Raw genomic sequence first — 25,146 nt, forward strand, 5'->3', positions numbered from 1 at the left:
ACTGGGCCTTTAGTATGTAATACTTTCAACAATAAAGATTTTTTAAAATGTCACCTCTGAAAGGCCTTTCCTGACTTCCCAATGGAAAGTCTCCCCCTTTCCCCACCATTTTCTAACACTTTAGAAACTACTGTATTGATTCTGTGGTTTTGGAGTTCCCTGTGTCACCCCATCCGCAACACCTACAGGAGAAAGCTGCTTGAGAGCAGGGATTCTTTTGCTGAGTTCAGCCTCCAAAACACCTTGGGACAGAGGAGATGCCGAAGAAATAGGGGTTGACTGACAGCCCTCAAGGTTGTGTCCCTGGGCTCCGACAAGGGTCTTGTTTGTTGCAGGGAGAGGTCCTCCCCTTAATCATTTACTCCCATCCTCCGCGGGGAGGGGGAGGGGAAGGGGGGCGATAGGGGGCTAGCTTAGCAGCATCCTTTACTTCCCCTCCCCCATTCTTCCCAGGCTCCCCTCCACCCATCCTTTCCTGACGCTCCCTTCCCTCCTCCCTTTCACGTTCTTCCTCCTCTTCTTGTCCTCCCCGTCCCGCCCCTCCCTCACCTCACACCCTCGCAGGTCCGACCTGTGCACGTCCTACGTGTCTCGCGCGCAGCACCCGACCGCAGGCGGAGGAGGAAGGATGGCGCTGCTGGCGATGAGCTTGGGGCTGGCGCTGCTGGCCACGCACCTGGCAGGTAACGCTCGCCAGCCAGCGTGGTCGCACCCGGCTCGTGGAGGAGTAAAGAGAGGGAGTCTCGCTGGCGACTGCCTGGATCCCGGCGTCCCTGGCGTCCCTCCAACACCCGTTACTGGCGGTTCCTGGGCCCGCTGCGGTCCTTGAGGAATGTGGGGGTGAGGGGGTGGCTGAGGACCAGGGACCCCCTTGCTCGGGCTTCATTCCCAGCTCCTTCTGGTGACACCCTGCTGTCTGCCTTTTCTCCCTTAAAGCAGATTTCTGGAGCCCAAGACAAGGAGCTGGGTTTTGGCGGACACAGTGGCCCTGCTGAACCCCAGCAGGAGATGTATGGGAATTAGGAACGGTGATCGCCAAGTGCATCGGGGTGTCTGTGGCTTATGAGAAAGGGGCTTCAGTCCAGCCAGACTTGAAGCCTTTTTTACAACGGAGTTCAAATGGTACACCTAATGCTAAGTTGTGCGCTCATTACCCTGAGCGACAGAGGGAAAGAATATTGTGAATTATTAGGAGCCACTTCTCTGACTTTTATTCCATAGCTCCGTAGTCCTTTCTCAAGCAAACCTATTAGGGCGGTCAGTTATGGAACCCGCACTGAAAGTTCTTTGTGTGCCTGCTAAGAGAGGTGCTAGAAAACAAGGGAATATCCTTTGGAGGTGGGTGTGGGGGTCAGAGGGGGTGGTTCAAGGAAGTTAAGTACTGGAGGGAAAGGAAGGTGTGCCCTGGATAGATCACAAGCTGGATTTTAAAAGCTCTTTACGTCCCTAACTGGTTTGGCTCAGTGGATAGAGCGTGGGCCTGCGGACTGAAGGGTCCCAGGTTCGATTCCTTGGTTGCGGGCACATCCCCAGCAGGGGGTGTGCAGGAGGCAGCCGATCTATGTTTCTAACTCTCTATCCCTCTCCCTTCTGGAATTGCAAGAATTGACCTTAATCACATACTTTTAAATGTCTGTTTTCTTCTTTCAGCCTCTCTGAACAATCAATTTGGTCATCCTTCAGGATATAGAACAGTAAGTAGGAAACCACTTATACTGTTTCTAATACAGTGAAGCCCACAACAGTTTGGGTTGGGGGCTAGCTTTCAGTTCTGACCTAATACTTTTGAAACTATTGACTGCTTTAGAAATCAGAGGCTTTGTAATACAGATAAAAAATGTAAATTTTTTGTTGAAAATAGCTCAGGTCTTGAAGGCCCCAGGCCTTTGTTTCCTTCACTACTTCCTCTAATGATTCAGAAAGTCCTTGACTTAATAGTTATGCCTTGCAGTCGACTTTTTGTACAGTACATTATCAAATTAAATTCAGTGGAAGCAAACAAAGATCAACCGAATGAGAATAAGGAAAAGCTATTTATTCAGAACTTGCTGTAACAGGGGAGTCAGCCATGACACTTGTATTTGGCAGAGACTCAACTAAGGTGGAGGCGTGGGAAAGCTTTCTAGTGGGAGAAAGGAAGGCTTCAGGTGTGCCCTGATTCGAGGCTGTTGGCATGGGGAAGTTGGAGTGCATGGGTTGGACATGTGGTTGGTTAGGAGTGCATATTTGGCTTTCTCTGATTGGTTCTAAAAGCAAATAGTGCATGGATTGGACATGTGGTTGGTTAGGAGTGCATATTTGATTTTCTCTGATTAGTCCTAAGTTGGAAGTGGGGACAAAAATTAGGGAGGTTGTCAGTTATTAATCAAATCCTGTCCATTTGGGGCCAAAAGTTACAGAGGTTATTGTTTAGCTTCTTTTTTTGTTGTTTGTTTGTTTTTTAAAATAATTAAATCTTTATTGTTCAGCTTATTACAGTTGTTTCTCTTTTTTCCCTCCATAGCTCCCCTCTACCCGGTTCCCACCCTGCCCTCTGCCCCCCCCTCCCCCCTCCACTGTCCTCATCCATACGTGCACGATTTTTGTCCAGTCTCTTCCCGCACCCCCCTGTTTAGCTTCTTGGACGGTCACTATAGGTAGCCATCTGACTTCTTCCAAGTCTGACTTAGAGCAGGCTGGCTTCCTGGTCTGGTTATTCTACATAATGAGTTGGTTTCCTGGGCAGGTGCTGCAGGTTGTAGGTCATATTTCTATTTTAATATCTGGTGTGGCATTGTCCATTTGTATATTCAGTCCATTCTCACAATGACCTTGTAAGATAGATAGATATTATTATTTTGCATATGGGATATTGACTGGGCTAGGCAGCTTTGAGTATTCAATTCAGATTAGACCTCTTCTAGGAAGCCTTCCCACCCTATTTTCTTTCTCCAAAGTGTATATAAATGCACTTTCTTCGTGTTTCCATTCAACCTAGACTGCAATGTCATCATTATGATAGTGTAGGGCAGGAAAAATAAATATCTTCTCTACCCTTCTAAGTTCTCAGCTGGGGTCCCTATGACAAAAGACAAATTAACAAGAGAAAAACAAACACGTTTATTAACATGTACATTGCACATATACATAGGAGCATGTAGAGAGAGTAACTCAAAGAGTTACTCTCTTGGAACTCTATCTTTAGCAAAGAGCAGTAAATGTGTAGCGCAAATGGCTTAAGCTTCCAAGGATGCAAACAATGGGGTAGTAAATGTATGGGAGGAAACTAATGGGGGAAGGTTTTTTTGCAGATCCCTCTGATGACATGTCTGGGCTGATAAGAGTAGAGTCTATCCAGTTAAGGAGAATTTGTATCCTGCCTTTAGGCAGAAAGGGGGGAGGGTAGAGGGAGCTTCTTCTGGATTGCCGCTTTTAAAACTGCCTTTTGGTCAAAATAGTTTTTATGTCAAAGAGTCATATTTTGGAGGGAACATATTCTGGTTTCCTTCAACAGGAAATGCTAAAATGCCACTCACCATGTGCCAAGCACTGTTCTAAGTGTTTTATATGTAGTAACTCAATCTTTTAAAACGCTATGAAGTAGGTAGGTATCATTGTTATCCCCTTGGCCACGGTCACATGGAAATGGTGGAGCTATGGTTGCAACCCAAGCAGTTGGACTGCAGATCCAGTGCTCTTCATTATCCCATCACAGCTTTGAATTGTAATTGCCTGTCTTCCCTCCGGTAAACTGTACTCTCTACTCCTGTGATCAAAGGTAATGTCTTATTTGTTATTTAGTGCCCAATTGTCAGCCCAGTAATACTTCTTGATGAGATGACTCAATTTTCTTGGGTTTGATTTTCTTTCAGAAAAATGAGGACAATCCCACCTCTTTCTCAGGGCTGGGATTAGGGTAAGGTAGATCAGGTGGCTAGAGTGCAAAATTAAGGAGGCACTCACTCTCAGGAGGCAAATACCACAGGACCCTGCTCTCTTTGTACAGGATTATTAAAAGGATGAATCATGCAAGAGACCTTTGTTTTTTCTTCCCGGTTTCCATTGCCACTGCTCCAGTTTATGGCCCTTATTATCTCTTACCCAGACTAGCATAATAGCCCTCCAGGCGATTTTCTTCAATCTTTAGTATCTCTACTTTCCTGCTCCTGCTACACACTGCTGCTGCAATGACTCTTCAGAATCCGTCCTCTGAGTACAGCATGTCTCTGCAAAATCTAGTGACTTCCCAGTTCCCATAGAGAATGTTTTATTTCCTTACTGCAGCCTCCCTTTCTACCTGTACCTTTCTACGCTTTCCCATAGCTTATGCCCTTCTATTCTTATGCTAGTGCCACACTGTTTTAATAATGGTAGCTTCATAGTAAGTTTTGAAATGGTGAAGTGTGAATCCTCCAACTTTTTCTTCACGCTTGTTTCAGCTTTTCTGGGCCTCTTGCATTTCTATTTAAATTTTAAGACCAGTTTGCCAATTTCTCCTGAAAAAAAAAAAAAAGGCATTTGAGATCTTGATAGGGATTGTATTGAACCTGGAGATCAGTTTGGGGATTATTGCTGTCTTAAGACAGTTAAGTCTTTTGATCCACGAATATCATGAATATGGGATGTCTTTTCATTTACGTAGGTCTTTAATTTCTTTCAATAACATTTTGTAGTTTTCAGTGTATAATTCTTAACTTTTATTATTATTCTTTTTTGGTTAATTCTCATCTGAAGATATTCTTCCATTGATGTTTAGAGAGAGTAGAGGGGAGGAGGAGAGACAGAAAGGGGGAAATATCAATGTGAGAGAGACACATCGATTGGTTGTCTCCCTTATGTGCCCCAACCAGGGCCAGGGATCGAGCATGCAACTGAGGTATGTGCCCTTGACTGGAATTGAACCTTGGACCCTTTGGTCCACATGGCGACGTTCTATCCAGTGAGCCAAACCAGCTAGGGCAATTCTTGTTAAATTTTATTCCTAAATATTTTATTATTTTTGATAGTATTATAAATGGAATTATTTTCTTAATTTTATTTTCAGATTGTTCATTGCAAGTGTATAGAAATACAATTGATTTTTATATATTGATCTTATATTCTCTAATCTTGTTGAATTTGTTTTTTAGTTCTAGTAGGTTTTTTTAAAATGTGGATTCCTTAGAACTTCCTACATAAAAAGATTTTGCCATCTTTGATTAGAGAAAACTTTATTTCTTCCTTTCCAATCTGGTGGCTTTTATTTATTTTGCTTGCCTAATTATCTTGGCTAGAACCTTCCATACAATGTTGAATAGAACAGATGAAAGTGAAAATTCTTGCTTGTCCCTGACTTTAGGGCAAAACCATTCAGTCTTTCACCATTCAGTAATGTCAGCTGTGGGGGTTTTTAGGGGTCCTTTATCAGGTTGAAGAAATTCTCTCCTGTTTCTAGTTTGTTGGATGTTTTTGTTGTGAATGGGTGTTGAATGATCCTTTAAATGAAACTGCTTTGCTCTCAGGTCAGACACTTCCTTCACCATTGTGCCTTTGCTCAATCTGTAATATTTCCTTGAGGTAGACAGTCTCTCAAACCTCTCTAAATTGTACCCATCCTGTAATACCACCATGTGTATGTCTTGATTCCCTTACTGGATGCTAAACCTCTTACAGGCAGGACTCAGTTTATCTTTGTATTTCTTATAACACCTATCTTAAAATCTTCGAGTATTCACTTATTGAATGAATAAATACAGGAATATGTTTGTTAAAGTATATAAAGACCTTTCTGAGGAAAAGTTTCAGAGTGTAAAGCTCAGAGAATTACTTAAAAGCATATCACATCCTTCTATAAAAATGAAAAGGATTCTGAGGAATAAGTAAGTTTGCCAGGTGGCCTTCCTCCAGACCAGCGGTTCTCAACCCGTGGGTCGCGATCCCTTTGGCAGTCGAACGACCCTTTCACAGGGGTCGCCTAAAACCATCCTACATATCAGATATTTACATTACGATTCATAACAGTAGCAACATTACAGTTATGAAGTAGCAACGAAAATAATTTTATGGTTGGGTCACAACATGAGGAACTGTATTTAAAGGGCCAGAAGGTTGAGAATCACTGTTCCAGACAGAGACTTCTTCTGAAGCTCTGAGGAACTGTCTGCCAGGGGCGACTTCCTACAGTTGGCTTCTTGTGGGGTATAATTTAGAGCCTCCCTAGATGATAAACTTATTCTGAGTTCCCCCCCCCCCCCCCCCCCCCCGGCACAAATTTGGGTAAATGAATAAAAGTAAGGGTTTATTGGGAATACTTTATTAATGAAATTATTTGACCTCATTGATAAGGGTGAAAAGTGTTTGCTCATACAGCCTTAGACCTCAGATCAGAGAAAATCCAGGAAGTGAGTAACCCCAATGTCATAGTTACATGGTAGGTATCCAAACATAGCTTTGAAGTCAGGAGACTCAGACAGACCTGAAACAGACTGGAACCCCACATTGCCTGCCAGCTGGGCAGGTTCCTCAAAGATCTGAAGGACATCAAAAGTCATATATTAGTCATTCTTTGAGATGAAAGCATTTGAAAACTCTTCTCAAACATAACAAAAACCTGAGTTTCAGGCATAGATTAATTTCGATTAGCTAGCTGTTTACCTGGTCATCTCTGAGAGAGTGGGACATAGCAAGATCTGTCTTAATTATACAGGGGAGGCAGGAAAGGTTAGCGCAAGGAGTTCCCTGAAACTGTGAGTGGAATTGTGTGTCTTTGTGCATTTTCCTTAGCTTTCATCAAGTAGAGCAGACTGAATGTCAAGATGACTGGGAGCAGCGGTTCCTAAACCCAGTCCTAACTGAATCAGAATTCAGGGACCTCTAGACACACAGATTCTACCCCTGGAGATTCAGATTGAGTAGGTCTGGGTTAAGGCCCCAAATATGTATTTTTAACAAGCTTCCAAGGTGACATGCACATACAGCCCTCTGTGGATCCACCTCAGGCTACTTGTCAAGGGTATAAAAACTCATTCAAATACCCTCACAAACAAATGACCCTCTCCTTTCTCTCTGAACAATTCCCACAGCATATCGACCACTCTCTGGTTGCCAATAGACTACTCTAGTAATAAAGTAGACTTTATTTCCCACAGTGGAATTGTAGTACCAAGACTCAAATGTGTGTGTTCACAAGCCTGATAGGCCAGTCGCCAGTTTTATTTTACTTAAACATGTACAGAAAACATTAACATGAATGTAAAGAAACAAAGTTGTGGTCCATATGAGAACTGTGTTGAATGCGTTTGAAAGACTTGCTAAAAGACAAATTGTTAAAAAAAATTGCTGTTGAATTAGGTGTAGATAAAACAACAGTAAAAATTTTTTAAAAAATTGTATAGTATGTTGTTTTTACAAGTGTCTTTAAATTCTCACTGTATTTTAAAACAGTAGTTCTCAACTGGGGGTAGTTTTGCCTCCAGAAGACACTTAGACTGTCATTTGACTGGTGGAAAGAGAACAGGGATGCTACTAAACATCCTACAAGACCAAAGACAGCCTCCCACAGGAAAGAATTATCTGGTCTTAAATGTGAATAGGGGTTGAGAAGTCCTGTTTTAAAGAAACCAAAGCAGGAAATTCTAGGTGATTTATTTATGAGTTTTACAGTGATAATCCACAGAATTCTTCTTAGTTGAAACATTCGAAGGAAAGGTCTTATCTCTTGTATTAAGATTAGATTAAAAAATAAAAATAAAACAAATAAAAAAAACATTAGATTCAACTATACCTAACAAGGACTCAAAGTAACAGTGCCCAGTGCTGCCCTCCTGAAATGTGGCCTTTGCCCTCCTGGCCCAAAGGTGAGTGCTCCGTGTGCCCAGCAGCAGGATGGAGGAACAGACAAAGAAGAATCCAAATTGTGGGGGAAAGCAGAAGACAGGTGACAGCTTTTTAAAAATACTAAGGCTCCCAGAAGCTACTGCATAATAATTCCACAAATTATTGGCCTGACCTTAATCATATGATCATACCTAGCATTACAGATGACCAAATACATTGCTTATTCATTGTCTTACATGAAAAGATGGGCAGTTTTATGGAAACTAAGGAGAAAATAAACAAATGGGATTACATCAAAATAAAAAGCTTCTGCACAGAAAAAGAAACCATAAACAGCCCTGACCAGTTTGGCTCAGTGGCTAGTGTCGGTCTGTGGACTGAAGAGTCCCAGGTTCGATTCCGGTCAAGGGCATGTACCTTGGTTGCGGGCACATTCCCAGTAGGGGGTGTGCAGGAGGCAGCTGATGGATGTTTCTCTCTCATGGATGTTTCTAACTCTCTATCCCTCTCCCTTCCTCTCTGTAAAAAATCAATAAAATATATTTTTTAAAAAAAGAAAAGAAACCATAAATACAACAACAAGAGAGCCTACTGCATGGGAGAACATATTTGCCAATGATATCACCGATAAGGGTTTAATCTTCAACATTTATAGGGAACTCATACAACTTAACAAAAGGAAGATAAAAAATCCAATTAAAAAATGGGCAAAAGACCTAAATAGGTACTTTTCGAAAGTGGACATACAGAAGGCCAAGAGACATATGAAAATATGCTCAAAGTCATTAATCATCCAGAGATGCAAATCAAAATGACAATGAGGTACCATCTCACACCTGTCAGAATGACTATCATCAACAAATCAACAAACAACAAGTGTGGCGAGGGTGTGGAGAAAAAGGAACCCTCCTGCACTGCTGGTGGGAATGCAGACTGGTGCAGCCACTGTGGAAAACAGTATGGTATTTCCTCAAAAAGTTAAACATGGAACTCCCATTTGACCCAGTAATCCCACTTCTAGGACTATATCCCAAGAAATCAGAAACACAATCAGAAAGGATATATGCACGCCTATGTTCATAGTAGCACAATTTACAGTAGCTAAGATTTTGAAACAGCCTAAGTGCCCATCAGCAGATGAGTGGAATAAAAAACTGTGGTACATCTACACAATGGAATACTACGCTGCAGTAAAAAAGAAGGAATTCTTACCATTCACAACAGCATGGATGGGCCTGGAGAGCATTATGCTAAGTGAAATAAGCCAGCTGGAGAAAGATAAATATCACATGATCTCATTTGTGGAATATAATGAACAACATAAACTGATGAACAAAAATAGATCCAGAGACACAGAAACATCGAACAGACTGTCAAACCTCAGAGGGAAGGCAGGGGTGGTTGGAGGGGTGGGGTGGGAGGCTGGTAAGAGATCAACCCAAAGACTTGCATACATATAAGTATAACCAATGGACACAGATAATAGGGGGGTGAGGGCATGTGCTTGGGGGTTGGGGGTGGGGGGGAGAGGTCAATGAGGGAAAAAAGAGACATCTGTAATACTTTAAACAATAAAGAATTTAAATTAAAAAAAAAGATGGGCAGTTTTATTTCCACTTATGTTTTAGGATAAAATGTTTAGAGTATGTATTATTTTTTAATCATTGTTTCTTTGTTTTAATTTACTTTTTCAATCAAATGATCAACTACTACTTTTCCCAATCTTACTGGATAGGAAGGCATTTCCTCTGCCTGTGAGAGCAGCCCTAGACGGCATCATCTTAGTGAGCCTTGTGCGGCAAGAACACATCGTGCTCCTAGGTGAAGCGTGGCGTGCTGAGCAGAGGATGGCAAGGGCCAACAAGACCTCTTGACTTTAGAGTCTGGCCCATGGCCGTCCTCTTCGGTCTTTATAAATCCAGATTATATCCATAGAAAGATGCATTTCATTTATTCAGATTGTTAAAACGCGTGGCTTCTTTTATTCTGAAGCGGAAAGGTGAATACCATTTACCAAAACAAATAAAATTCCTTAAGTTTTGGGGAGCAAGAAGTTATATGTGGGTTTTTGACTGTATGTGAGGTTTGTGCCCTTAACCCCCTTGCATTGTCATCTCTCTCTCTCTCTCTCTCTCTCTCTCTCTCTCTAAATATATATATATATCAGAAACACAGCAGGCCATATATTTAACCTTTTGTTAAAGTGGGACTCTGCGTACCATAGTCTTATCACGGTGACTAGTTCCAGTCCTGGCCTTGCTGGACACTAGTGGCTAAGAACAAGACAGAGTACCTTTCTGGCCTCAGTTCCATCAAATCAGAGGCTTGAGTTCCATGACCCCATATCAGTTTCTTCAGGCTGCTGTGATAAAGTACTATGGACTGGGGTGGTTTAAACAACAGAAATTGATTGTCTCATAGTTCTAGAGGCTAGAAGTCCAAAGTCAAGGTGTTGGCAGGGTTGGTTCCTTCTAAGGGCTGTGAGGGGGAATCCGTTCCATGCCTGTCTCCCAGTACCTGGCAGCCTCAGCCATTCCTTTGCTTGTAAATGGTGTTCTCAGTCTTCATGTAATTTTCCCTTAGTGCGTGACTCTGTCCAAATTTTCCCTTTTTATAAGGGCATCGGTCATATTGAATTGGGACCCACTGTAATAGCCTTGTTTTAAACTGATTATTGTATAAAGGCCCTATTTCCAAAAAAGATCACATTCTGAGGTCCTGGAGGTTAGGATTTTAGCATATCTTGTTGGGGAGGCCACAATTCAATCCATAACAACCTAAGGTCTCATTCTGAACCTGTTGATTTCTTTCTTTCTTTTTATTTTTGAATAGTTTATTGATTTTTTAGAGAGAGAGGAAGGGAGAAGAGAGAAGCATTGATGTGAGAGCATAACATCAATCAGGCTGCCTCCTGTACGCCCCCCATTGGGGATCGAGACCTCAACCCGGGCATGCGCTATAATCAGGAGTCAAATCAGCCACCTCTCAGTGCAGGGGATGACACCCAACTAACTGAGTCACACCGGCCAGGGCATGCTGCTTTCTTCAGTGCTGGTGGTTAAATGCCAGTATCTTAAAAAGTCCAGACTAAAAGATTAGCTTCCTGAGTGTGTCTCAGCATTATGCCAAGGGATTAAGATGCCTGGAATAGAATATTCACACGGAAATAGCAGTGAAGTACTAATTATGAGGCTAGAGGATAATAAAGTAGGCATGGTGGCATGCCTTGGACTTCCATTTAAAAATCAGCCAACCTAACCTTTTCTTATTTACGTTGGTATTGAACCAATGTTTTAACATTGCATCTGATTTTTGCATTAGAAAAATCTTTTTTTTTGGTATGTGTGTAAAATAGATTTTTCTAGGGTGTTTCTAGGAAATCTAGGTGTTTCAAGTGGCTCTCTAATTTCTGTTCTCCTTTCTCTTTTCTAGCCAAACTGTAATCAATATAGATTACCAGGATGTCCCAGAGACTTTAACCCTGTATGTGGAAGCGACATGTCCACTTATGCCAACGAGTGTACTCTGTGCATGAAAATCAGGTAACATATTTTTACAGTGTAGAATGGCCACATTTTCTTTTGTCCTTGAATTTTGATTACTTACGAAGTAGTGGCTCCTTTCTTGGATATAAGAATCGCCTGCAACATAAGTAGTTGTATTTTCACACTGACATTTAAAAATATACCAGAATCCTTCAGTGCATTGTTTAGATTGAAGTTGGAGAATGACATGTGCAACTGTAGACCGGATAATCGAGTTATGTTACTATCCATGAATGGGTGATTTTCCAAAATTAAGAGTATATTTAATAGTTAAGCGCTGTGGAATATTAAATGTTCTTTTAAATTCAGAGGGCATGTGCTGGTGACCTGTGTAACCTGCAGCATTAGTTGGGCAATAGATGTTAATAACTTTACCTAGAGAATGCCAAATCATAAATGTATTATGCCTGGCTGAGGGACTGTGACTCTTCTCAGGTATGCTGCTTTGCATTTCAGGGGTCCATTCTCTGACCTCAGTCTTCAGTGAGCTTCCTAGGCAGTGATGGCGAACCTATGACACGCGAACTCATTTTTTTGGTTGATTTTTTTTTGTTAAATGGCATTTAAATATATAAAATAAATATCAAAAATAAAAGTCTTTGTTTTACTATGGTTGAAAATATCAAATAATTTCTATATGTGACACGGCACCAGAGTTAAGTTAGGATTTTTCAAAATGCTGACACGCCGAGCTCAAAAGGTTTGCCATCACTGTTCCTAGGTCCTCTCAGAGTGATTCTTTGGGGATAGTGCCTTGTACCCTATGGGTAGAGAAGAAAATGACAGAGTTGGGGCTTTCACCCTCATTGTTTTTTTCATTTAGCTTTAAAAATGATTACATAAATATTGCCCAAGAAGGACTGTAATATACAAAGTCATAGGACTTTTTTCAAAGATATGTTTTTACTGGAGGCCAGGTGCATGAAAATCGTGCACTGGAGCGGGGAGGTCTCAGCTTGACCTGCGCCCTTTTGCAGTCTGGCAGACCTCAGGGGATGTCCAACTGATGGCTTAGGCCCACTCCCCACTTAAGCCATCAGTCGGACATCCTTAGCGCTGCTGCGGAGGCGGGAGAGGCTCCCGCCACCACTGCTGTGCTCGCCAGCCGTGAGCCTGGCTCAGGGCTTCTGGCTGAGCAGCGTTCCCCCGTGGGAGCACACTGACCACCAGGGGGCAGCTCCTGTGTTGAGCATCTGCCCCTGGTGGTCAGTGCACATCATAGCGACTGGTCATTCTGCTGTTCGGTCGATTTGCATATTAGCCTTTTATTATATAGGATTGATTTTTAGAGAGAGAGTAAGGGAGAGGGATAGAGAGATAGAAACATTGATGAGAGAGAAACATCATCAATCAACTGCCTCCTGCACACCCCCTATTAAGAATCAAGCCCACAACCCAGTATCCTGACCGGGAATCGAACCAGTGACCTCTTGGTTCCTGAGTCGATGTCCAACTGCTGAGCCATACTGAACAGGCTGACATGGGTCTTTTTAATATAAGTACTGGGACAGTGTTAGTATGCTAGGTAATAAATGTGTTTTTATGGTTGTTCAATTTGCAGGGAAGATGGTCATGATATAAAAATAATCCGAAATGGACCGTGCTGATGGAGCATTTTACAGAAGAGAAATTGGAGAAACCACCTTCAACTACACACTAGATGAACTGCATTTTCTCTTTTTCTCTTTTCCTATGTTTCTTTGCATGAGATTTGTTAACTCACGTTTTCCGAGAGGAGATGTGGAAGACAACCATGTGCAGTAACTGATGATTAAAGCAAAAAGCAAAACAAAACAAAATCGTTGTTTCTTGGCTTTTGCCCCTTGAGTCAAGCTTATTGCTCAGGTGGCTTGTGCATTGCTTTATTTAGTTGGAATAAAGTAAGCATTGTTCAATTATTGCTGTTCTCTGTTGACTATCCATTCTCACTCAGCAGCAGCCTCTGGGTGGCTCATTTCCTCTCAAGAAAAGGTGAATTTCACGATGGGAGAAGTGGTCATTGTTGACAGGCAAGATTAATTTTAGTTCACCATCTCCCTGCATCTTGGGTAGGGATATGTAACTAGCACCGTGTTCTGCACATGGCAAATAACTGAAATACATGGAGCTGACTGTAACCTGAGCTGGTAAAGTCAAAGAATTATGCAAGTAAAATATGTATGCCCTGGTGGGTTTGGCTCAGTCAATAGAGCATTGACCCGAGGACTGAAGGGTCCTGGGTTGAAATCCAGTCAAGGGCATGTCCCTGGGTTGCAGGCTCAATCCCTGGTCCCAGTTGGGGTGCTTGCGGGAGACAACCAATTGATGTGTCTCTCTCACATGGATGTTTCTCTCTCTGTCTCTCTCCCTCCCTCCCACTCTCTCTAAAAAATCAATGGGAAAATATCCTTAGGTGAGGATAAAAAATAAAATTTAAAAATATTTACTAGATTCTATAACTCCTTTAAAAATATATATTAATCTTAGAGAGGAAGGGAGAGGGAGAGAGAGAGAGAGAAACATCAATGATGAGAGAATCATTGACTGGCTGCCTCCTGCAGACCCCCTACTGGGGATCAAGCCTGTAACCCCAGCAGGTGCCCTGATGGGGAATTGAACCATGACCTCCTGGTTCATAGATCAATGCTCAACCACTGAGCCATGCCAGCCAGGCTCAATAACTCCTTTCAAAACAGTTTTCCTTCCTTGTTAATGCAGGTGTTTGGCTTGTCTTCCTTTTAGAGCAGCGCTTAACCCCAGGGTGACTTGCCCCCAGCGGACATTTGGCAGTATGTGTAGAGGCATTTTTGGTGTCACATCTGGAGGGTGGATGCTACTGGTAGGTAGTGGGTAGAGGCACCGATGCTGCCAAACATCCTACAATGCACAGGACTACTCCAAACAACAAACTTTTCTAAAATGTTGAAGTTGAGACACCCTGTTTTAGAGCTTGATGCAACATAAAGAATAAACAAAACAATAATAAAAGTGACCAGGGATTAATTTAGAATAATAATGTGGTCCAGGTAGAGGGTTTTGAATCAAGTCCTGGGTTTAAGTGTATGATTATAGTACCAGGAAACCATGAGGCATGAGGTAAGAGGTGTCTGGGAGAGTGTGCCGTGGAAACAGTATGGCTTCCTGAGGTCACCTAAACCTGAGTTCGAATTCTGACTCCAACACTTACTTGTACTTCAGTTTTCTTCTCTGGAAACTGGGGATAATGCTCAATTTATGGAGCTGCTGTGAGGAAACTGCTTTGCACAGTGCTTGGCACATAGAAACCACTGTAATAGTAGTTACTGTGGTTTCAAGCACCCTTCTTAGAAAGAAGCTGACCAACTTGACCAAGGTTATAGAACACATTTGAAGTAGCCTGGTCTAGAAGCCTGGGTCTCCAGGCTCCCAGACCTTTGTTCTCACATGGAATAGAGGCAATGAAGCAGGAAGTTGTACAACATAAGTGTGCCAAATTAATGTCCTGTAATTTTTTTATTTTTCAATTAAATTATAGTTTTCTTTCAATATTATTTTGTATTGGTTTCAGGTTCCCATAGTTATGTTTGGTCTAAAAGTTTTATAAAAGTAGGATAAGCTTTTTGGAAAATTAAAAAATACATAGAAATATAAAAATAAAAAGTGAAACTCTTGCCTATCCTAGCCTCCAGAGGTAAGCAATATTAACCTTTTTGCTCTCCCTAAGATATGTGTCTATATAAAATCTCTCTCTCTCTCTCTCTCTCTCTCTCTCTCTCTCTCTCTCTCACACACACACACACACACACACACATAGACACACACACACCTGCCTTGTAAACTTGCTTTTCTCCCTCTATTTGGGTTTTCACATCAATGGATGTACTTTCTTCTCTTTAAAAACAACTTATTATTATTGCTAGAGGCCCAGTGCATGAAATTCATGCACTGGGGGGGAGGGGGGGGGGAGGTGTCCCTCAGCCCAGCCTGCACCCTCTCCAATCTGGGACCCCTCTCAGGGGATGTCCCACAGGGATTGGGCCTAAACCGGCAGTCAGACATCCCTCTCACAATCCGGGACTGCTGGCTCCCAACTGCCCTCCCCTGCAGGCCTGGTCACCCCCAACTGCCCTCCCCTGCCAGCCTGGTCGCCCCTAACTGCCCTCCCTCCCTTGCAGTCCCAGTCGCCCCCAACTGCCCTCTCCTGCTGTCCTGATTGCCCACAACTGCCCTCCCCTGCCAGCCATCTTGTGGCCACATGGGGGCGGCCATCTTGTGCAAGGGCATGGTGGTCAATTTGCATATTACCTCTTTATTATATAGGATGCCATAAGTTACCCAGTCTCTGTTATCTATATTTGGATTGTTAGGGTTTTCTTGGTTGAAAGTAGGAAAATCCCAAGTCAAATTAGTCTAAGCTAAAGGGAGAGTCAATTGTTTCTTGGATATAGCAGAGAACTAAGCACATGTCCCAAAGTCACATATATGCATTAATTGAGCAAGTTATGATCTGACTCAGTTTCCTCATCTGTAAAGTGAGGATGATGATAGTACCTGTTTCATAGGGATCTTGTGAGGAGTAACTGAAATAACAGGTGTAAGGTGCTTAGAACACTTGAAATGTAGGCTTTATTATAGAAAACACTACCTTAAAAAATAACTTGCCTTTTTTACTTATCCCTGACCCTACACGAATATATCATGGATAGCTTTACATGTCAGTGCATACAGATCTATTTTATTTGAAAAGTGACTGCATTGTATTCTATTATATAAACATAACATAATTTATTTATGCAATTTCTTAGTGATGGACATTTAGGTTATTTCTCATTTTTCACTATCACAAATTATGTTGCAATAACATCTTTGTACACATATTCTTTATTTGTGCAAACATTCTGTAGTATAAATTCATAAGTTGGAAGTACTTGGTTATAAAAGAAACATATCTAAAGTGTTGAAAAGGACTACAAAACATTTCTTTCTGAAAATTTATCTGCTCTCTATTTATGTACTCTCCGTGGTAAATGAGTGCCTGGTCTTTTCACCACCATTGCTGTGTAATACAGACAGAGCTGTCCTGAATTTTCTCAGTCAGAGTTGTATGGCAAATTCAGATTTGTATCCATCCTCTATTGAAGAATTCCATTTTTCCTCCTCTCTCCAAAATATTCTCATTATAAAAGTGAAATGTAGTAATTATAACCACCCAAAGTAAACGGTGAAAAGAATATTCCAATGGTCTATGGAGATTTCTAGAACAGAAGCTCCCAGAGGATAGAGATCTTGCCTGTCTTGCTCATCATGGCATCTCCCATGCCTGAGACCGTGCTTAGCCCAGTGCATATTTGTTGATTGTAGGAATGCCCAGAAGGCCTCATAAGATAATGACAATAAAACCACTAACTTCCCTGACTTTCCTTCCTATCCCAAAACAGGCAAGCTAACTAAGACACACCCACACACCACAAGGGAAATAAGGTTTTGACTCTTGTCCAACAGTGAATTTCATTTTTTTTTCTTTGTTACTCTGAAAAAGAGAACAACACCGAATGGCTAGGTGATCTTAAACAACTCTAGGAGCATACCTTATACTGGGTTTAGATTTTTTATTAAGTAGCCACTTAGCTCCTCCTATAATATCCAGATCTAAGCCTTTGTTTCTATATTTTCCATATTTTTTTGGGGGGGTGGCAGCATATCTACACGGCACTTAGAGATAGGACTAATTACATTTGAGAGCATTTGCCAATAACTTTCATGTTTAGACTACCCAATTTCCTAACTCCCACATCTTTAGGGCGGGAAGCTTTATTTTTCTGTCTTGAAAATGAGATGTTCAATTTAATGTGTCGAATAGTTGCATTCATTACAGTATTCTTAGTCCACAGATTTGAAATTATAGCCAAATTTTATGAGGTTCTATGCTCTTAAGTACTATCCTTTATGTTTTATATTGTTTCCGAGAAAAAGACAACTTTGTTTCTTAGTTCTCTAGCAAATTCAAACTTAATTTTCCTGTTGTGGAGAAGAGATCATGTTTACATGACATTTATGATAAAATTAGATTTCATAGTTCTTGTGGCTTTTTTTCTGACTCCCAGTAAAACTAGGTTTCCTTATATGGAGAGAGAGAAAAATTAGGGAGGAAATACATCAAGACACTAACAAAATTAAATAATTGTACACAAATTTTCCTTCAAGAACTATACATTATTTTGATAATTATAATGAACTATGCCTTTATAGAAATCGGTGGGAAGAAAAGTTATCATTCAAAAAGCCATGAGATGAAAGGAAATCTTACTTGCACCAATAAATCTAAGAGCCAGAAATAGCCCACCAACGTTCTTCCCGGTCATGGACTAATTCATAGCCAGCTCTGAGACACAAGGGGGCAGTGGCTCCCCGGGAACTTGGGCTGCCAGCTGCTCAAACGGCTCCTTCAGAAGCCAGCTAAGTGATGCGTCTCTAATTTGTCGGCACTGTCCCAAACCTGGGAGAGTCCCATTTCACTTGCAAACTGCTTCTTAAATAAAGGCGCCTATGCTTTGATTCTTGGAAGACATCATTTCTATGAATGCAGCGGAATGAATGGTCCAGCTGGAGTTCATGTGGGGTAAAGGATCTAGGCCAGTGGTCGGCAAACTCATTAGTCAACAGAGCCAAATATCAACAGTACAACGATTGAAATTTCTTTTGAGAGCCAAATTTTTTAAACATAAACTATATAGGTAGGTACATTGTTATGAACTTAATTAGGGTACTCCTAAGGCTTAGGAAGAGCCACACTCAAGGGGCCAAAGACCCGCATGTGGCTCGCGAGCCGCAGTTTGCCGACCACTGATCTAGGTGAAAAGATGGGAAATGAAGAAATAGAAACAGTTTGACCCTCTGCAGTGGAGTTGGTTGTGGGTGGAAAAGGGGGAGTTTGAAAAGCTGCCAGAGGAGGAGGGTCCCAGCTTTGCTGACCTGAGCACACAGCTCTGATGCAGGGACCAGCGGCCACAGGAGAGAACGCTTCTCTGTAGCGGGCAAGTTCATGAGGAAGCTTCCGACTTTCCGTCTCTAGATTCTCTGCCTCACACTTCTCCCCTGTTTCGTTGCCTTTCACCCTAAAACTTCTGCACTTGCGAATATATGCATTACTTCAGACAATGCATGGTATCCAATATTTGCTTGGCTACTTACAGTTTAAAAAGTTCTTTTATACTTTATAGAGCACTTTCATGTATATTTTTATCCATAACTTTAAATACTTTGACCTTTGACCCCCACTTTAATGACCATTATTACTGAAAATAAGAATTCCACCATAGAGACCAAATGGAACCAAGTGCCAAAGACATGGCATTGGCCTGGCAACATGGACCAAGCAGCTGGTTAAAGGTTCTGACGTGGGCAGAATGGAAGTTTTAGAATCTCAGTTATCCAGCTCAGCAATGAATTCCTTTCTGAAATGGAAAAGCAAGGTGTCACTGGAGTAGCATTTGCCCCTCGAAGACTTTCAGAGGCATCCATGCACGTGAAATCGGCCATGAATATGTGTGAGACAGATGACTCTAATTTTCAATGTGGCATGTTAGTCTTTGGAGGAGTAAAGAAACCCTTTGTTAGCCAGAGGGTGATTTATCAGGAAAAGTTGTCCTCATCAGCCATATATTTTGATTAGCTGCAACAAGGCTAAGCCAGGCAGAAAAATCTCTCAAAAGGAGCATTTGCTACACTGTTTTTAGGGTTGTGTGATTTTACCTACATAATGCTTTTAAATATATTTGGAATTTGTTTGGTTCTACTTTTTTGTGACCGGTGTTAAAATTTTTGTACCACTGAATTTTCAGAATAGCATTGTGCTTATACAAAATCAGGGTTCAATTCATGATGGCCTCTCTTCTGACTGTCAACCAGAAATGGTTTGGTTGTAAGCTGGGGGCTCTTGTGAGGTGGGCAGCCAATACAGGCTGATCAAAGTTGGCACAGGAGCCTTGTCTCGGTAGCTCAGTTGGTTAGAGCATCGTCCTGAAATGCCAAGGTTTCGGGTTCGATGCCCGGTCAGGGCACATACAAGAACCAACCAGTGAATGCATGAATAAGTGGGACCACAAATGATATTTCTCTCTCTCTCTCTCTCTCTCTCTCTCTCTCTCGCTCTCGCTCTCTCTCTCTCTCTCTCAAATATAAAATACTATTTTAATGGCAGAAATAAAAAATCAGGGTGGCTGATCTACAAAATACTACTTTTAGGAGCATTCCCTTTATAATAGTGGAATATTTTCAGATCTCTCTAAATGGGTAACTATCCATCTCCAAATAGCTCATTCATTACATCTTGCATACAGATATTATCCTATTTCTAAGCCAAGGGAAGCCCACACATAATGTGTTTGAAATTGTTAATGGAAAATGTTGAGCAGCTACTGCCAAGTGGGGTTTGATAGTGTCACCCAGAAAATAACTATTACGTCAATGTCTCCTGCACATTGGGGGAGACTATCCAGGTTCTTTGGTGTTTGAAGAACTACCTAGAATTGTTATTTTTTAAGTATATTTTTATTGATTTCAGAGAGGAAGGGAGAGAGAAAGATAGCTAGAAACATCAATGATGAGAAAGAATTACTGACTGGCTACCTCCCGCACACCCTCCACTGGTGATGGAGCCTGCAACCCAGGCATGTGCTCTTGACCGGAATCAGTGCCCAAGACCTTTCAGTCCACAGGCTGACACTCTATCCACTGAGCCAAACCAGGTAGGGCAAGAATTGTTATCTTCTTAAATAAAAATCAGTTGACATGGTCCCCTCCCCCCACAATATTGAAGCAGAATAAAAATCACACACAAAGAGAGGTTATTTCACAGACATTCCTTTTGCTTCACATATGGTCCAGAAGCCCTGTGGGAAAGCAGTGGAACCCAGTTTAGAGTTGCAGAGTAGACATGTAGAAATTGGATTTGTGGACTGTGACCCTTAAATAAAGGATTGAAAGCAGAGACAATAATATCTCCTAGTAGAGCCAGCTGGATTTGAGATTGTCCCAAGGGAGCTGTGTTTTAGGGACAGCTGGTCTTGGTGACCTTGGCCTCCAGCCCCTTGAGAAGCAGCATGTGTGCCTGGGGAAAGGAGAGCCAGAACATAAAGGAAAGAAAAGAAAGACCCATGTCACCAGGAGACACTAGCTCTGTCTTGGAAACCCTTTTCCCCTTGGTGGGATGGCATGAAGTAACAGGGCCCATTGAAACAGATGGAAAGCTTTGCTGCAGGCTGGGATCAAATGTGAGATTAACACCCACTAGACCAGTGATGGCGAACCTTTTGAACTTGGCATGTCAGCATTTTGAAAAACCCTAACTTAACTCTGGAGCCGTGTCACATATAGAAATTTTTTGATATTTGCAACCATTGTAAAACAAAGACTTATATTTTTGATATTTATTTTATATATTTAAATGCCATTTAACAAAGAAAAATCAACCAAAAAAATGAGTTGGCGTGTGACCTCTGACACGCGTGTCATAGGTTCGCCATCACTGCCCTAGACCTTAATGGGACTTCTGAAAGTTGGGTGATGCTTGTCCCATCTGAGTGTGTGTTTATGTTTGTTTAAGTTACTAATTCAACAATCCCGTTTGGTTCGTTTCACAGAATCAGTTCACTTATTCTCAAATCTTTTTTTTTTAAAGAATAAAGTTAAAAACAAACCAAACTTAGTTATTGTAGATCTGTGATTCTTAACCCTAACCTGCATCAGAATCACCCAGGGCTTCTTAAAACACAGGTTGCTGGGCCCCACCCCCAGAGTTGCTGATTCAGTAGGTCTAGAGTGGGCTCAACATTTTTATTTCTAATAAGTTCCTTGGTGATGCTGCTGCTGCTGCTCAGGGACTATACTTTGAGAATCACTGTATAATTTTCTCAACCTGGGAGTCCTTAGCTAAAACTATTCTGGAAACCAGCTTGTCACACGAGATAGCAGCTCCTTTCATAAGATATACATTTCTGACGAGGCAACCCTTCTAATATTTTCCAAAAATGTTTACATTTAATAATAACAAGTCTAAAAAGACTCCTTCTTATGCCCTCCCTCAAATCCTATATTTGACTCAAACCCTTACAAAACCATATATAAAGGATATTTTCATGACTGTTCCAGCTTCAAACTTGATCACATTATATAAGAACCAAGAACACTTGATATTTTCCCAATGTCTGGTATTTGAAGCCCATTATCAGGGTACCCATTCCTGGCATCAAGATTTATTGGACTAAGAATGACAATTTGAAGGTGACTTGTTGAAAATAAAATCAGAGTAAATGGATAATTTTATGGGAACTGTGCCACAGTTTCTGACTTCCAAATGTAGATGCATCATGTGGTGCATGGTTAAATACATGTTTTAAAAACATAACAGTATGTTTTAAATTAAATCTCTCCAAGAATGCCCTGGACATAGAATCGTTTTACATGTGGGAGTCATTCATTTATTCATTAATAAATTTTTTATGGAGTCTCATGGAGACCCAGGGATGGGTCTAGGTGTTGTGGCTACAACGATAAATAAAGATTAGGAAGGATGTATAGTAGTTGAAACACATTCTAGAACCAGATTGCTTGGAAGCAAATTCCAACTCTGTCAATTACTAGCTTGATAATTTACTTAACCATTTTGTGCGTAAGTTTCCTAACCCCTAAAATGGGAATAATAATTGCACCTATTTGATATGAGTGATATGAGAATTAAATGAGTTAACAGTTGTAAAAAGGAGAGAACACAACCTGCCACAGCATATGTGTTTTGTAAACATTGTCATGTAAATACACCAGTCCTTGTTTTTTAGAAGCTCAGCTCACAGTACTGGAAGGTAAAGTGGGACACGCAGAGAAAGCAAATTTCAATAAATTGTAATACATGCTATCATGAAGGTATTAGTGATGCGCGGGGCTTTCTTTGCTACATGAGGGAATACAGTAAATTCTCGGGGGCCGGATGACATGTCGTTGCCACACATAGCCTCCCTCTGGGGAACCACGCTGGAGCACATCCAGCAGGTTTTTATCCTGGCTTTTATGGCTCCTGCTGTGAAAACAGCCTCCTGGATGCTAACATATAATTACCGTAACTGGCTTTCAAAGGCCTTCCTATCAAATTTAAATGATAGCGAAACTCATTTAGGAGACCACCTGCTGAACTTTATAGGGCGCAGGAACAATTTATGTGAAAATAAGATTGAGCAACTGCTCTTCAGTTTCTACAGTTAAAGCTCTGGGTGGGGCACCAACTGAATTGGATGAGGCAAGAACCCGTAGAAGGAGGGTGGCCAATGCGTTTCAGTTTGTATGAGACTTTCCCAGTTTTAAAAATGAGGCTCCCACTTCACAGAAATCCCCTCTTGCATAAAAGTTTAAAATCATTACAACTATTTTGTTAGGATATGGAAGCTTTAAAAAGAAAATATAAAACAAATACAATGTTATATGCCAATTATATCTCAAAAAAATTTTAAATGCATGCTGCAAATGCACTATTTCAGGCTTCATTAAAAAAAGGAAATATAGCTATTGGGTCCCTTGGATTGGAGATTACTGGAAAGTATAGAAGAAATCAACAATGTTTACTGACTTTCTGTTGAGGGGACACACATGTGTTCTTGTCCTTAAGTGACGATCAGATTCGGGGAATAAGCAATAAACAACTAGAAACTTATATCAAAATACATTTACTATCAGTTCAAGACAAGAAGAGAAATGATGTTGCAAAATGGCTAAGGGCCAAATCAACGCTCCACTCTACAATTGCTCTGGGAATGGAGTTCAGAGGAAAGGAAGAGCCCCTACAGGGGCTGGAGTATTCAGGGGAAACTTTACAAAGAGATTCTGCTTTACAGTGGTTCGGAAGAAGCAGCGGATTTTGATACACAGATGAAGGGAGGAGCCATTACAGATGGGTGGTACAGCCACAAAAATAGGAAAAGCATAACAAATCCAGGGGCCAGGGAGGAGGTGGAGGGAGAGAATGGGACATACAGTGAGATCAAGTCAGCCTGCACATGAAGTTCTGTGGTGGCACACATCCTCTTAAGCATGGGTTGGAGGATTGTCCGTCCAAAGATCACTCTCTTCCCCTTTTACCCCTCTGCCCAAATCTTTCGATTTCCAAACCCTAAAACAATGCAGTATAGCAGCTCTTTGTTTTGGTTATTCATGTTGGATGACAAACCACCCTACTTCCTGTGGCCTTCCTCAGGGTAGTCGGCCTCCCTACCTGGCAGCTGCTTCCCGTGGTGCGGAGTGCAAAAGCAGAAGTCTCCAGCCTTCCTAATCCCCAGGCCCCAAACTGGCCCACCATCACTTCTGCCTCATTCTGTTGGTTAAAGCAAGTCACAGAGCCATGGAGTCAAGAAAAGGAGACTACACAAGGGTGTGAATGCCAGGAGGCATGGCTCTGGGGGTGTAGCAAGGCGACATCCTCCCACACTCTTCCTTAGGCTACTATTGCAAGGCTCTTCCGTAATAAAAAACCTCGTTTATGCCCGGCTGGTGTTGCTCAGTGGTTGAGCGTTGATCCATGAACCAAGAGGTCACCAGTTTGATTCCTGGTCAGGGCACATGCCCAGGTTGTGGGCTTGATCCCTAGTCGGGGGTGTGCAGGAGGCAGCCAATGGATGTTTCTCATCATTGATGTTTCTATCTTTCTATCCCTCTTCCTTCCTCTCTCTTTAAAATCAATAAAACCATATTTCAAAAAGACTTAAAAAAAACACCTCTTTCATGACACAGTGATTTTGCTTAACATTTAATTTTATGCACCGCTGTGTAGAGGAAGAATACAGCAATCTCCCCACAGGGAGAACAGAACCTAAACAGGAAGTTAGGTCTGTTGAGTTCTAAAAGAGACAGCTGTGCAAAGACTGACCCAAGCCCTGAAGCTGGGTGGGGGCCAAGCCCAGGACAGAGTATCTGGAAAGGGAATCCAGTGTTTGGATTTGAGATATAAGGGCTGGCCAGCAGCCTGCGTCCTTCCTGCAGGAACGCCCAGAGTTCTTGCTCACACCTGAAGGGAAAGGTAGTGGAAGCAGAGAATTCTTCTTAGGCATCCACGGAGGACTGGCTGCTGTACCACGGAACATTTGAGAACTCCCAGGCGTGAAGTCAGACTCTGGCAAGATTGGGAAGATTTGAGGCTAGGAAAGTTGTCATGGTTTCCTGAGTCAGTTGATGCCAGATGAGTTTTTTCCATGTGTTATAGTGCAAAGTTTCATAGGATTATTGACAATACCTTTTTGCACTGGCTTTTCTTTGTCTTCTTCCTCTACCTCACTCCCTCCTTTTTTCAAGACACCAGGTGCAGAGTTGAGCTTTAAACAAGCACCTATCCAGAACGCATTCTCGCAGTCTGTGCAAGGCCCTTCTCTTTTTAAAAATGCGCTTTCCCCATCCACCCATTCCCATCACCTGCCTTGGGCAGCATCCCACTGTTAGGCTCTTAAATAGCTATATCTTTGTCACACATGCAGTGTTGTTGTGTGGTTGTGCTTGATACACATAAGCAAGAAAAAGGAAGGGGAAAGTATGAAGGGGGCCTTCCAGGTGAGCTGTTTCATTTCCCCTCTTGAGGAGCTTTGCAGATATCCTACTCAACAACTTCTGCTTCTGCCTCATCAGCCAAAACTTTGCCACTTACCCACCCTTACCCACCTGGGAGGCTGGGAAAAGTAATTGACCATAAATACTGAACCGAACATATTGACATTTGCAATAAAATAAAGGTTTATTAGTGAAGAAGAAGGGGGAAATGACTGTGGGTATGTATGTAGCTACCCTGGCCACCTTAAGAATGAAGAAGGGACTGGCA

At 41.8% G+C, this 25,146-nt stretch overlaps 1 protein-coding gene across 1 annotated transcript; it reads left to right on the forward strand.

The window, feature by feature from the left end:
* Nucleotides 1-577: 577 nt before the first annotated feature.
* SPINK2 (serine peptidase inhibitor, Kazal type 2) lies at nt 578-13,000 on the forward strand. Its single transcript, XM_006093935.3, has 4 exons — nt 578-683; nt 1,651-1,694; nt 11,227-11,336; nt 12,901-13,000. The coding sequence occupies exons 1-4, from the start codon at nt 629-631 to the stop codon at nt 12,944-12,946; spliced, it is 255 nt and encodes an 84-aa protein (XP_006093997.1). The 5' UTR covers nt 578-628; the 3' UTR covers nt 12,947-13,000.
* Nucleotides 13,001-25,146: the final 12,146 nt, after the last annotated feature.

The sequence above is a fragment of the Myotis lucifugus genome, unplaced genomic scaffold (genome assembly GCF_000147115.1).
Source record: "Myotis lucifugus unplaced genomic scaffold, Myoluc2.0 scaffold_127, whole genome shotgun sequence".
Classification (NCBI taxonomy): domain Eukaryota; kingdom Metazoa; phylum Chordata; class Mammalia; order Chiroptera; family Vespertilionidae; genus Myotis; species Myotis lucifugus.

Coding starts and splice junctions, on each gene's coding strand:
- SPINK2 (XM_006093935.3), top strand. CDS start 629: ATGGCGCTGCTGGCGATGAGCTTGGGGCTGGCGCTGCTGGCCACGCAC. Junction 1,695..11,226: donor ATCCTTCAGGATATAGAACA/GTAAGTAGGAAA, acceptor TCTCTTTTCTAG/CCAAACTGTAATCAATATAG. Junction 11,337..12,900: donor ACTCTGTGCATGAAAATCAG/GTAACATATTTT, acceptor TTCAATTTGCAG/GGAAGATGGTCATGATATAA.